The following is a 12,631-nucleotide window of genomic DNA, read 5'->3' on the forward strand; positions in this document are numbered from 1 at the left end:
TGGGGCACCGCAATAGGAAGGTGTGTGCCGTGGTCAACTGTGTGGGTGTTCAGGGAGGTAAAGGAAGACAAATGTATTTAAAGGGGAAAAAAATCATGATTGTTGGGGCCGGGCGCAGTGGCTCACACCTGTAATCCCAGCACTTTGGGAGGCCGAGGCGGGTGGATCACGAGGTCAAGAGATCGAGACCATCCTGGTCAACATGGTGAAACCCCGTCTCTACTAAAACTACAAAAATTAGCTGGGCATGGTGGCGCGTGCCTGTAATCCCAGCTACTCAGGAGGCTGAGGCAGGAGAATTGCCTGAACCCAGGAGGTGGAGGCTGCGGTGAGCCGAGATTGCACCATTGCACTCCAGCCTGGGTGACAAGAGCGAAACTCCGTCTCAAAATAAAAAAATGATGACGATTGTTTTGAGATGCTCTTTCCTTGGCTACACGGATAAATGACAGAGATGGTGCCTGTTGAGTTTGGACGGACAGTTGCTGGGCACACGTCCTTGGAGGATTGTATATTTTGTGGCTGTGACAGTTTTTGCTGTCAGGCATTTGTGCATGAGGACCCTCTGTCTGTGGCCTTTCCCAGCTCTCTTCCTCAGGGTGGGTTTTTCTTGTGGTTGTTTTTAACACAAGTGATTCCATTGTTCTTCCCACCGCTTTCCCGGAGGATGCCAGCACTCCCCCAGAATGTCACCGACTCTTTCTGTGTCCCAGGAATACCGGCCGCGAACATTCTGGTTTAACATGGCGGACGCTGCCTTCCAGAGCCTGGTTTGTTTTTTCATCCCTTACCTGGTAAGTTGGTCCTGGGCGGAGCTCTTCTTACCAGCTGCATCCGGGGACCTCCAGACCCAGGACCCCGCTCTCTTTCAGGCCTACTACGACTCGAACGTAGACCTGTTTACCTGGGGGACCCCCATCACGACCATCGCGCTGCTCACCTTCCTGCTCCACCTGGGCATTGAAACCAGAACCTGGGTAAGAGCCGCCTGCGTGGCCCTTCTGCCACGTGGCCCCGATACCGCCTACCCCACACTTCCCTGCAGCTTCCTGAAGACTGGGAGGTGGTCTGGAGTGGACGGGAGACTGCAAAGCTGAGCTCAGTGTGACGAGAAGGAAAATGACACATTCCTGAGCCTCGTGGTGTGGGGAGACCCGTGGCAAGGGGAGCACTGCAGCCTGATGCCCATACTTCCCCAGCCGTGCTCCTCTCCTTCCCGCCTCTCTTCCTCCTCTGCCACCGCATTCTCTCCTGTCTCGCCCTCACAACCCTGACTCCATCTCACCTCCCGTGTATCTCCCAGGGCGGTCCAGGGTTCCAGGGGCCTCACTGAGCCCACCGGTTACCCGTGTCATAGCCCGCGGTGCGTCCATCTGGAGGCCTCAGAACAGCATGCCCGCTCATTGATGACTGGCGCATGTTTGGAATCGTCATTGTTGCCACTTTTAGGCCCTTTCTCGTGCAAATCAAACTGCATTGAGAAACCATCTCACGCCACTCAGAACAGCGATCATGAAAAAATCAGGAGACAACAGATGCTGGAGAGGATGTGGAGAAATAGGAACACTTTTACACTGCTGGTGGGAGTGTAAATTAGTGCAACCATTGTGGAAGAGAGTGTGGCGATTCCTCAAGGATCTAGAAATAGAAATTCCAATTGACCCAGCAATCCCATTGCTGGGATGCTGGGTACATTGCATGTACCCCAGAACTTAAAGTATAATACAGTTTTTAAATGCATAAATAAGTCAATAAATGCCCTTTCTCATTCCCCCTCAGACCTGGCTCAACTGGATAACGTGTGGCTTCAGTGTCCTCTTGTTTTTCACCGTGGCTTTGATTTACAACGCTTCTTGTGCCACGTGCTTTCCTCCGTCCAACCCTTACTGGACAATACAAGCCTTACTGGGCGACCCAGTGTTTTACTTGACTTGCCTGGTGACGCCTGTCGCTGCGTTGCTGCCCAGGTGCGTGTCGGAGTGGGATGCCGCCCTGAGCCCCGAGCAAGCCGGGACAGCAGTGACATTGCTTCTGCTGTGTGTGGGTCTCTGGAAGCTCAAAGACACCACCCACGGAATATCTAACTTTTCTTTCAATGTGCTCTTTCTAGATTGTTTTTCAAATCCCTCCAGGGGAGCCTTTTCCCCACCCACCTGCAGCTGGCACGTCAGTCGGCCAGGAAGTCCCCCAGGAGACTCAACGCTCCCAAAGAGACCTTTGCTTGGGGATGCCTCCCAAGGGACCCGGGAACCGAGCACACAGAAGGGAGGACCATCCAGACCTCTGTGCCCCTGTCCCAGCCTTCTTGGCACACACAGCGGCCGGCCTGCTCCCCGGAGGCCAGTGGGGAGCCCAGCGCGGTGGATGTGAGCGTGCCACTGAGGGACCACCCCCTGCTGGAGGGGCTGAGCGCGCGGGCCCCCAGGACCTCCACACCGGGGGAGGCTGCCCCGGGAGGGTGTCCCAAGGAGCCCAAGGTGAGAGCTGCCAACACCGGCAGGGCCTCCCCGCTGTCTTCCCTCTTCAGCCTGCCCACCTTCAGCTCAGTCAACTGGATTTCCTCCTTGTCGCTGGTCAGCAGGCTGGGGAGTGTCTTACAGTTCTCCCGGAGCAGCCTGCACGTGGACAAGCGGGACGTGGACTTCCTGTCCAGCCCCGCCCAGGTCGACCAGGACTTCAGGGCCCAGGCCACGAACTACTTCTAGGCGCACCTGCAAGGCGGTCGCAGTGAAAACCTTGAAGTAGCCTTTGTCTATACATGCAACATAGATGTTAATATTATTTATGTGTATTATTTGCACAGAAGAGTTCTAGGGAATGTGTTTCTAAATGTTTCCAAGGCTAATACAGGGAACTAGAGGTACCAAAAAAGAAAGTTTATTTTTTAAAGTTCTAAGTAGAGTATATTGAACAGAAAAAGAAGAGCTTTAACATATATAAAAGTTTAAAGAAGAGCGACACTTGAGAAGTGTTCAGATTTATTTTTTCATCTCATTTTTAGGAACAAGTAGTATGCCCCGTTTTCCTCGACATGCATGAGCTTGCCGTCCCTGAGTAGAAACGTGACGCAGCTCATAGTGAACGCAGGCAGGGACGCAGCCCGGGGAGCAGCCAGCAGAGATGGCCGAGGGCAGAGCACGGGGCCCCCAGAGGCAGAGTCCCCACGGCTTCCAGTCCCACCGAGGCGACAAGGGAGGGCTGGTGGGCTCTGCTTCAACCGGGTGAGGGAAGGGGGACCTCAAGAGAAATTCACGGGTGAGTGCGTCCCAGCATCCCGTTCCGTGTAGGCATTTCAGGGAGGCCATCTTGTAGGAATTACAACCCCAGTGTGGTATTTTGCCTGTTAAATCATAACAAGCAATAAGCAGCCTTCACTTTGCAAAAAGAGTGGGTCCACTTCCCACTGTTGTATGAAATGGTTCCTATGTGACCTCATAGGGTATGATCTGAAGACACTTCCCTAAAGCAAGTCTTTTTGGAGCCCATGAAGAAAGCCTGTGGCACACTCCGTGGTGGCTGTGCCGCCGGCCCCTGCCCCAGGCCATCAGCGCCCCGCCTTGGTGGCTGTGCCGCCGGCCCCTGCCCCAGGCCATCAGCGCCAGTGCCAAGGAGCTTGACCGTCTTCGGGCATTTTTCTAATGAGCCATCAGTTCGTTCATCTAAAACTAGAAGAGGAAGGAGAGAAAGGATGACAATCCAAGATGGTGACACGGCCTGACCTTCCCTGAGCCCATCCCGCTGCTTCGTCACACAGTTCTCAGGTGCTGGCTCTGCTCAGCACGGGGCTGGGAGGGGCGTACTCCCTGCTGTGTGGGCCCCAGAGCTGCTTTAAACACCTGTGTTCAAGGACAGCAATGCAGAGAGGGCAGAGGCTCTGAGGACAAGGAGATTCCCAAGCTCAGCGCAACAGGAAAGAACGGCCCGTTCCTAGGTGTGTGTGGCCACTGCAAGCCACAGAAAGTGCACCTCATTCCAGTGAAGCAGAAAAGCAGGCACGGGCTCAGTGCAGGTCCCGAGAGACAGTGCCTGGACTCAGCAACTCAGACCTGCGCTTGGCTTTCAGGTACAGCTTTGTCCTGGGTGGCCTCTGTTCTGCGGATGCCTGGCTGGAGTCCTCCCAGGACTTATCCACGCATCCCCATTCAGAGGAGACAGAAGGCTCCTCTCTCCACATTCCAAACAGAGTCCTGGTTTCCTCGGCCTCACCCTGCAGAGACTGCCCAGCATCTTCAGAGCCAGTCACTGGCCAATGGAGGGGAACCTCCTGACTGGGCCTTCCAGCTGGAGCTGGGAGAGACGCCTGCTTCCCTCAGAGTACCCGAGGTGCTGCATGAGCAGACGTCAGAGGAATATCTAGGCCCTGTTAACTGGGGGAGACGGGTGGCAGGGCCTTCAGCCAGTGATTTTAGACCGAGGGTGATGGCCGCCCCAAACCTGCCCTATCAATCAAGCCTGGTGCCATCTCCTCTGTACTTAGAACAACGCACAGGAAAAGAATCTCCTTGGGAAGGTGCACATGCTCCCCGAATCAAGGTAACCGCTTGTTGCTAGCACCAAGGACAAGGACTAGAAGCACATTTACCTGAGTATCTGAGAGTTCCCAATGCCCAGCTTCCAGATTATCCAGCACTCACACCCGACCTTCTTTCCAGAGGAGGTCTTTCTCCTCTGGAGAGTAGACACTTGCTCTTGGGAAGTGGAATGACCTTGGCGCTGGCTTCGGGAATATGCATCCCACAGCCAGTGTAGAGAAATACATGGAAATGGCATTAACAGCTGCTCTTTAGGATGGGGAGTATTCCTAGAAATCCACGATGATCATCTATGGCAAGCACCTACATCTGATGTCAAACTGAATGTAATATAGGGACAAACTTCATGATGATCTCAGAAAAGCAGTCGGTGAAACAGGTCACTAAATCCCAGTAACAAATCTAAAATAAGTTGGAAGGCTCGGTGGCAAATAGCTGGGTTAGTCACCTGACATTGGACAGTGTGCCTAACTCAAGGTCAAAACCAGTGAACCCTTAAGTTCTTGGAGGTCAGATGTCATGTCCTCTTCACCCTGTATCCCCGGCCCCTTGCACAGAACCCAGCAGTTCAAATGCACTGAGCAGACATTTGAAGAATCCAAGCATGAGTGTAATCATGCAGCACTGAAGCCATTCCTGCCATGCTCAGAGGTCAAGGACAGTTGCTTGCTGTCACCCATTATGATTTAATATTTTCTGTAATTTCTGGCTAATAGAACAAGACACGCATTCTTCAAAAGAAGGCATGTGAACTATAAAGGCAGCAGGTTGAAAGTAAAAAAGGATTTAATATACAGACAGTCTGTAAAAGAAAGGAGACGCGATTATGTTAACATCAGACAACACCGACTTCGGGCCACAAAGCGGGGCCTGATGATGATAAACAGGCTGACTCCTCGGGACGTGAGAATCGCCAGTGATGTGCCCCAATAACCAGAGCTTTAAAGGACACGACACCAAAATTCACAAACAGGAGCAAGAGAGAGATCATGAATATACCCAGACAATCCTTCAGTCATTTATAGAATAGATAGAGGAAAAAGTGGGTATAGGAGTGAGAGGGGCAGGCAGTTTCTTTATTTGTGACTAGAAAATGCAGACCCAGCTGTAAGTGTGCATGGCCGCAAGTGCTTGGCCGAAACTACAAACAGAGCTGCTCCTCCGCACACAGAAACGGCCCAGGCCAAGCAAGGCCAGGGGGGCGTGGGGAGGGGTGCAGAGAGGAGCGAGCACAGAGAGGGTCCCAGCTCCCTGGCTCTTTGGCCAGGAGGCACCTGCCCTCATCATATCTGTGCCTTCAGTAAGGGGCTGGGATCTGCTCTGCCCTCCTCCTGCTTTCCTCGCATTTCTACCAAAAAGCCCGGGTGGACCTGTTCCCTCAAAGACAAAGGAAGACTTTCCCTAAGTGTCCACGCTGCCACCACTACAGAGCCCACGCCCAGGGGTGCTTCTCACACTCAGGGCGGGGGCACATTTGCGGATCACAGAATCAACCTTGTTACCAAACTTGTCGGTCCCTTCCCTTGCCTTCCCTTCCCTTTCCTTTTCCCCTTCCCCCCTTTCCTACAGAGTCTACTCTTGCCCAGGCTGGAGGGCAGGGGCACAGTCACAGCTCACTGCAGCCTCAGCCTCCCAGGCCCACAAGATCCTCCTGCCTTAGCCTCCCAAGTAGCTGGGACTGCAGGCACCTGCCACCGTGCTTGGCCAATTTTTGTATTATTTGTAGAGGTGGGGTTTCGCCATGTTGGCCAGGCTGGTCTCAAACTCCGAGGCTCAAGCAATCCACCTGCCATAGTGTCGCAAAGTGCTGGGATCACAGGCGTGAGCCAATGCACCTGGCCTTGCTTTTCGTGGTCTGAGCAAGCCCTGGGAAAGGCAGCTCACTGCTCGCTCCCTCCCTCCCAGCCCCTGGGTTCCTCTCACTCAGAAGGGAAGCCGGCTCTGTCTCCAGGGCCTCTCGTGGCCACTGTTACCCAGGTCCTGAGAGTCCTGCCCAGAAGGTCTTCCCGTGAAGACTCCTTTTTTCATTTCAACCGAGCCGGTTCTGACACAATGTCGACTGGGGTCTTATGAATGAATCCCTCCTCATGCTTGTATTGAAAAGCCCTATAACACTTTTAAACCATCTGAGCTCAGTTTATACCCAACTTGGGGCAAGTGCTGTGGAAAAACAGACGTGACGAGAGTGTTTACGCGACACTTAGAATGGCACTGCTGTCATCATCAGACCACAGCTGGAGGCCCTCGCCGGAAAGCACGACGCGGCTCAGACTCCGCAGACTCGGGATGCACAAACCAACCCCTCCGGAGCCAGGCCCAGGCCCAGTACACGATGTGCCTCCAACTTTGCCGGAGTCACTCGCCAGCTTCCTGAACTCCCCGAGCCGCATGCCCATGCCCACACGCCGTCCAGCCAGGGCGGGCTGCAGCCGGCTCTTACATTTTCTTTCTAATGAGGATTTTTCAGCATCCTCAGTTCCTGTTTAAAACAGCACAAAAAGCCCAGGTTGTTCACTGAACTGCAAAGCCGTCTGCTTTTCACCTTGTCCCAGCCTCTCTGGCTGGAGGGCATCCGCAACCTGGCAAGGCCGGAGAGGCCCCCTGGGCCCCGGCTGTCCTCCCAGCTAAAAGCTGGAAGAGAAATACTTCACCTTCCCTAACACCACAGGCAGATTCCTGCTTTACTGCAGAGCGACATTTCCTAGCTCATAATTTAATTGTTTTAGAAAGAGTTATCTTTTAGTTTTGCAGATTTTAACTTTGCAGCTCAAAGTTACATGACAAAAAATAATAAATAACAGAAGACACACCAGCCCGTGCTGCGCTGGCAAATAATCCACAGAGAAACGCAAAACCGCTCTGGACAGCCGGGGCTGGCGTATCTGCCCCTTCGGAATGAAGCTGTGAAGTTTGTTGTTTTTTATTTATTATTTCTGAAGCCGTGAATTCCAAAGGGGCCTGGCCAGGGACACCATCACTAAATAAAAAGAGAAGGGGTCCTGACTAGTGGGGCTGCCCAAGTTAACCAACCATTTATTACCCGCAGCAGTCCCCACACTGGGAAGACAACGAAGCTGCGTAGACAGGTAGTGCCAAGTGTCTTTCTCATCCTGAATCTCCTTTGTCCAAGCTCAGAGCCTGAGATGAAGACTCACTCTCAGGCCTTTGGGGTGTAAGAGGCTACCATGGTTATTCTGTTTGGAAAACGCTTCCTGAGCCCTGACCCCATGGGTGGTCGTCACCCAGCAGCCCCGAGGGGACCCAGGTGACCTTCCTCTTTGCCCTCTGACCCTGCTGGGGCATCAGGACACCGAGAGCCCCACGCCCACATGCACTCTGATGGAGAGTGTCCTGGGCAGGGACACACACACAGGCTTGCCATCACGACCTTTTCATCAGCCTAATGGCGGTGCCCATCCAGGGACACGCAGCTTCCCTGTCTCCCATCACACCCCCTGGGTCAAACACGGCACAGCTGGAGCAGGGAAGTATCCACCAAGTGAATGCCCATCGGTGCCACACACTCACGCTGTCTCCCTCATCACCTGCACGTGCAGTGACTTCAAGACGGCTCTGGACAGGTGGGGCACTGAGGCAGCGCAGAGAAGCCCAGTGGAGATTGCGTATTTCACCTAAGAGACCCAGAGAGAAGCACTGCCACCACCTCCCCCCTTCAAATGCAAGGGAAAAAAATCTCAGTAGTTTATTGTTTTGGGGACTTTCGAGCATGGCAGTCTCAAAAATGAGCAAAAGGAGGCAAGGCAGGGCATGCAAGGCCTTCTCTGGGTGACAGGCGCAGAGTGACATCTCTGTCACGTGGAAGGCGAATGTCGTCCCCCAGCTGCCAGGTCCAGTTCATGTTTGTGAAAGTCTTATGTGTGTGGCCACAGATATGGGGACACATGCAAGTAATTTGAAACCAAAGAGACCCAAATTGCAGAATGAAGACAGTTCTGACAAAATGTGCCTCTTGTCCTGCTGATGTAGCTGAAAGCCACTGGCTGCTGCACAGGAGCAGCAGCTGTATGAGACGGAAGCCCAGGAAGCCCTGCCTCTCCTCCAGGCTCATCTGAAATGGCCACCAAGGAGTGGCAGTGGGTAGCAGGCCTCCTCCATCTCTGCCCAGCCCCATGGGGGAGGCTGAGCTGCCCTGCCCAAGCAGAGTATGCTGGTCCTCCAAAACCACCTCCACGTTGGGACAAGATTTCAGTTCAGCCTCACGGCTGAACACTGGGGTGGACAGCCCACCCCGCACTCCCCAGAGCCACTGAGGGGCCCTGGGTATGGCCTGGCACGCAGCTCCCTGGTGCAGCTCATTGGTCCTTACCCCTGTGACCCTCCTTCTCCTCCCACCCCAGGGTGTTTTGCCTGGGATGTGACACATCTGTGCAAGTGTCTCAGGAGCGATGACCACAGGTTAGTTCCTACACTAGGACCCCTCTGCGTACCTCATCCTGCCCCCGGATCCCTTCCCGCTCCCAGGCCCCATGGTTTCCCTTACCCTCAGTCTGCCCTTGAAAACAGCTCCCAAACATCTCCTGTAGGAGTTTTCCCCATGGCTTTGGTAATCATTCCTATAAAATCTCATAGCAATGGTAGCCAAGGCGTACTCAACATCGCTGATCAACAGAGAAATCAAATTAAAACCGCAGTGAGATGGCACCTGCCCCCAGGAAGAAGGCTTTCTGGATCGTTTGAACAACGAGGAAGCAAGTGCTGGTGAAGACGTCGCTTCGGAGCCCCGCGCGCTACTGGAGGGGATGCAAAATGGCGCAGCTGCCGTGGGAAACAACGTGTCAGTTCCTCCCAAAGTTAAACGCAGAATGACCACCTGATCCGGCAGTCGCACTTCCGGCGTCCACCCAAACCATTCAAAGCAGGGACCCAGACAGATGTGTACACCTCCATTCACAGCAGCATTCCACACAGCAGCCAGCAGGGAAAAGCAGCCCGTGTCCACCCAAAGGAATATGCAAGCACGTGGACTCTGCTCACAATGGCATATTATTCTGTCTTCAGAGGGGGGAATTTCTGACACATGTACAGCACAGATGAACCTAGAGGACAGGACACTGAGTGAAGGAGGAAGTCACGGAAGGACAGGCGGGGCGCAGTGGCTCACGCCTGTAATCCCAGCACTTTGGGAGGCCACGGCAGGTGAATCACCTGAGGTCAGGAGTTGGAGACCAGCCTGGCCAACATGGTGGAACCCCATCTCCACTAAAAATACAAAAATTAGCCGGGCGTGGTGGTGGACACTTAGAATCCCATCTACTTGGGAGGCTGAGGCAGGAGAACTGCTTGAACCCAGAAGGCGGAGGTTGCGGTGAGGCGAGATCGCGCCGCTGCACTCCAGCCTGGGTGACAAGAATGAGACTCTGTCTCAAAAAAAAAAAGACAGATGCTGTGACTCCATCTATCTGCAGCACCTAGAGAGGTCAAACTTGTGCAGACAGAAAGAAGAACAGGGGTTGCCAGGAGCTGGGGAGGAGGAAAGGGGAGCTGGTATTTCATGGGCACAGCTTCCACTCGGCAGGATGAAAACCCTCTTCCATGGGAGGCAGAGGTGCTGCACAGGTGCGCGAACGCACTTCATCCTCTGAACCAACTGGATGCTGCACAGTAGGTCAGATGACAGATTTTATGCTAAGTGCAAGTTACCACAACCATTTTCTTAATTTAAAAAAACGCAAGAGCACCTTGGGGAATAAATTTCAGATGAAAATGTTTCCAAGGCTGGGCGCGGTGGCTCATGCCTGTAATCCCAGCACCTTAGGAGGCTGAGGCGGGTGGATCATGAGGTCAGGAGTTTGACACCAGCCTGACCAACATGGTGAAACCCCGTTTCTACTAAAAATACAAAAATTAGCTGGGCGTGCTGGTGCATATCTGTAATCCCAGCTACTCAGGAGGCTGAGGCAGGAGAATTGCCTAAACCCGGGAGGCGGAGGTTGCAGTGAGCTGAGATCATGCCATTGCACTCCAGCCTGGGCGAAAGAGCAAGACGCTGTTGCAAATATATATACACACACACACACACACACACACACCCATATATATTTTCAAAGCACTGAACTCCGAGACAGAGCTCAGAGAAAGCACCAGGGCCTCCGACCTCGGCCAGCTCAGCACCGGGCTTCCCTCATCACCCTTCCCTTTCAGAGCCTCTGAAAGTTTATCTGCTTGTAAAATCAACATGACAGCAAATGTGTCTGCTCTGCCTGGGAAGCACCCAGGTGGCCATAAATCTCTGTCCTGAGTTATGGGCCCAGAAGCAGAAAACGCGTGGACATGGAGGTCCAGTGCAAGTCTTTCTGCTATTTTTAGGTCCCACTTTCTCTCAGAGAGTTAGGGGCTGACAGCTGGAGGCTCGGAAGCTGCAAGAGGAGCCACGCTGGGCAGGACCGCGCCCCTGGGGCACCGGCCTCTGCAGACAGAAACTGAGACACCCTCCCCAGCCCTGAGCCAGACTCTTCTGCCCCCACACACTTTATCCTCTCCAGGAACGACTGCTCGAAACGGCATCCTGGTCACTTCACTCGCTGCTTATTTCTCTCCCCGTTATCCCTCCCTTCCCACTAAGGTGGGGAGTCTCCATCTTAAAAATCCCACACAAGAAACGAAGAGACAGGAGACACAAAGTATCTGATAGACCAGACGGTATTTTTCACGGCGAATCGGGGGTGATTTTCATAACTGGCGGAGAGCGTTTTGATGTTAGAACACCTGCACACCTGACAACAGGAAGCACCGATGTGTTCCTCGGGATTTACCCATTTTTAGAAACAAGAGCACACATTCCATCAGCTTTCTCGTGTTGAAAATGTTCGCCTTCCAAACTCCCCGTTGGACTGAGCATTTATAAATAGATTCAATAAAAAGAGGTTCTATGAGGTAAATACACTAAAACTGGAATTTTTTAAAGATCCCCAAGGCTCCCCTTTATTTGCTCTCTTCTTGAATCGTGCCCTGAGAGCAAACCATGCAGTTTTATTGCTAAAGATAATATACATTTTTTAAAAAGACAGGTAATACGATATTCCTCTGTGTGAAAAAGGAGCTCGATTCTCGGCTACACCTAAGCATGAAGCCGCACAGATACCCCTTGGAAGGAAGTCCGTGTGACACACTGGGAGACGGGGAGCCCTCCTGCTGGAGGAGGCTGTATACACAAAGCCGGGTCACTCCAGGGGCGTGGGGAGAGGTCTTCACAGCCCGGAGCCCTGCCCCCCGCACTCCTCAATGCACAGATTTATCAGCAGGCACTGGAGTTCCAGGAAAAGCCAGGCTGCCGCGGCTTCCAGCGCTCAGGTTAGAAGAGCTAATGCTCCTGGCGGCCGCAGTCTCTTCACTGCACCAACGTGCTCTGAACGCTACAGGAAAAATCGTGCCTCCCTGAGCCGCAGAGTGTGAGGCTCCGGGCTATTTTCAGCTTGCGTTTCTCACGCGGGCTTGCCACGTGGGCTGCTGCTGTCTGCTGCGGTCTGCAGCCTCCCTGCTGGGGATTCTGTCCAGGGAACCAGGATCCCATTTCCCCTCCCTCTGGTGGTTCCCTCGTTCCCTCCCCCAGCCCTGACAGGGATTCCCAAATCCCGCCAGAGGCAGGAATCAAACGCAGAGACCCCAGCCCAGGGCTACAGAGGGGTCTCTTTAAATGAGGATGTCGTCTCCAAGACGATTGTCCCATATTCTCCTAAATACACATAGATATGTAGTTTCATATAATCACCGTTTTTAAAAAGCTGTTTCTATGTGCTCTCGTTAAGCATAGCACAGTGCAAAGCACACTCTAGCAAAATGACGGTGGGTGAAGGTGCATGTCGGTACCCTCTTAGAGGACTTAAATGCCACCCTCACATACACACACACACACACACACACGCCATGGCTACACGTGCTCGCTATGAGGCTTCAACAAAATGGTTTAAGATGGAGATACATCAACTTGATTCTCTGGAAGCAGAAGCACCCAGCTTTCTCCGTGTGGCAGCCTGGACCTCACGCGTTAGGTGGAGGGAGGAGCAGCATGCTGACCATATTCCCGGATCTAAACCAATGTATTTTGCACACGGTTTCACTGTCTGCAGCCCCATGCACTG

General features: G+C 53.3%; 1 protein-coding gene across 1 annotated transcript in view; it reads left to right on the forward strand.

The window, feature by feature from the left end:
* The window catches only part of ATP10A (ATPase phospholipid transporting 10A (putative)), a 170,734-nt gene extending 167,774 nt beyond the window's left edge, over positions 1-2,960 (forward strand). Inside the window, 5 exon segments of the mRNA XM_008998262.6 lie at positions 714-794; positions 873-977; positions 1,780-1,967; positions 2,111-2,604; positions 2,607-2,960. Of these exon segments, the coding sequence (XP_008996510.5) occupies positions 714-794; positions 873-977; positions 1,780-1,967; positions 2,111-2,604; positions 2,607-2,731 (993 nt within the window). The 3' untranslated portion in view covers positions 2,732-2,960.
* Positions 2,961-12,631: the final 9,671 nt, after the last annotated feature.

This window comes from Callithrix jacchus, chromosome 6, assembly GCF_049354715.1.
Source record: "Callithrix jacchus isolate 240 chromosome 6, calJac240_pri, whole genome shotgun sequence".
In the NCBI taxonomy this organism is placed as follows: Eukaryota; Metazoa; Chordata; class Mammalia; order Primates; family Cebidae; genus Callithrix; species Callithrix jacchus.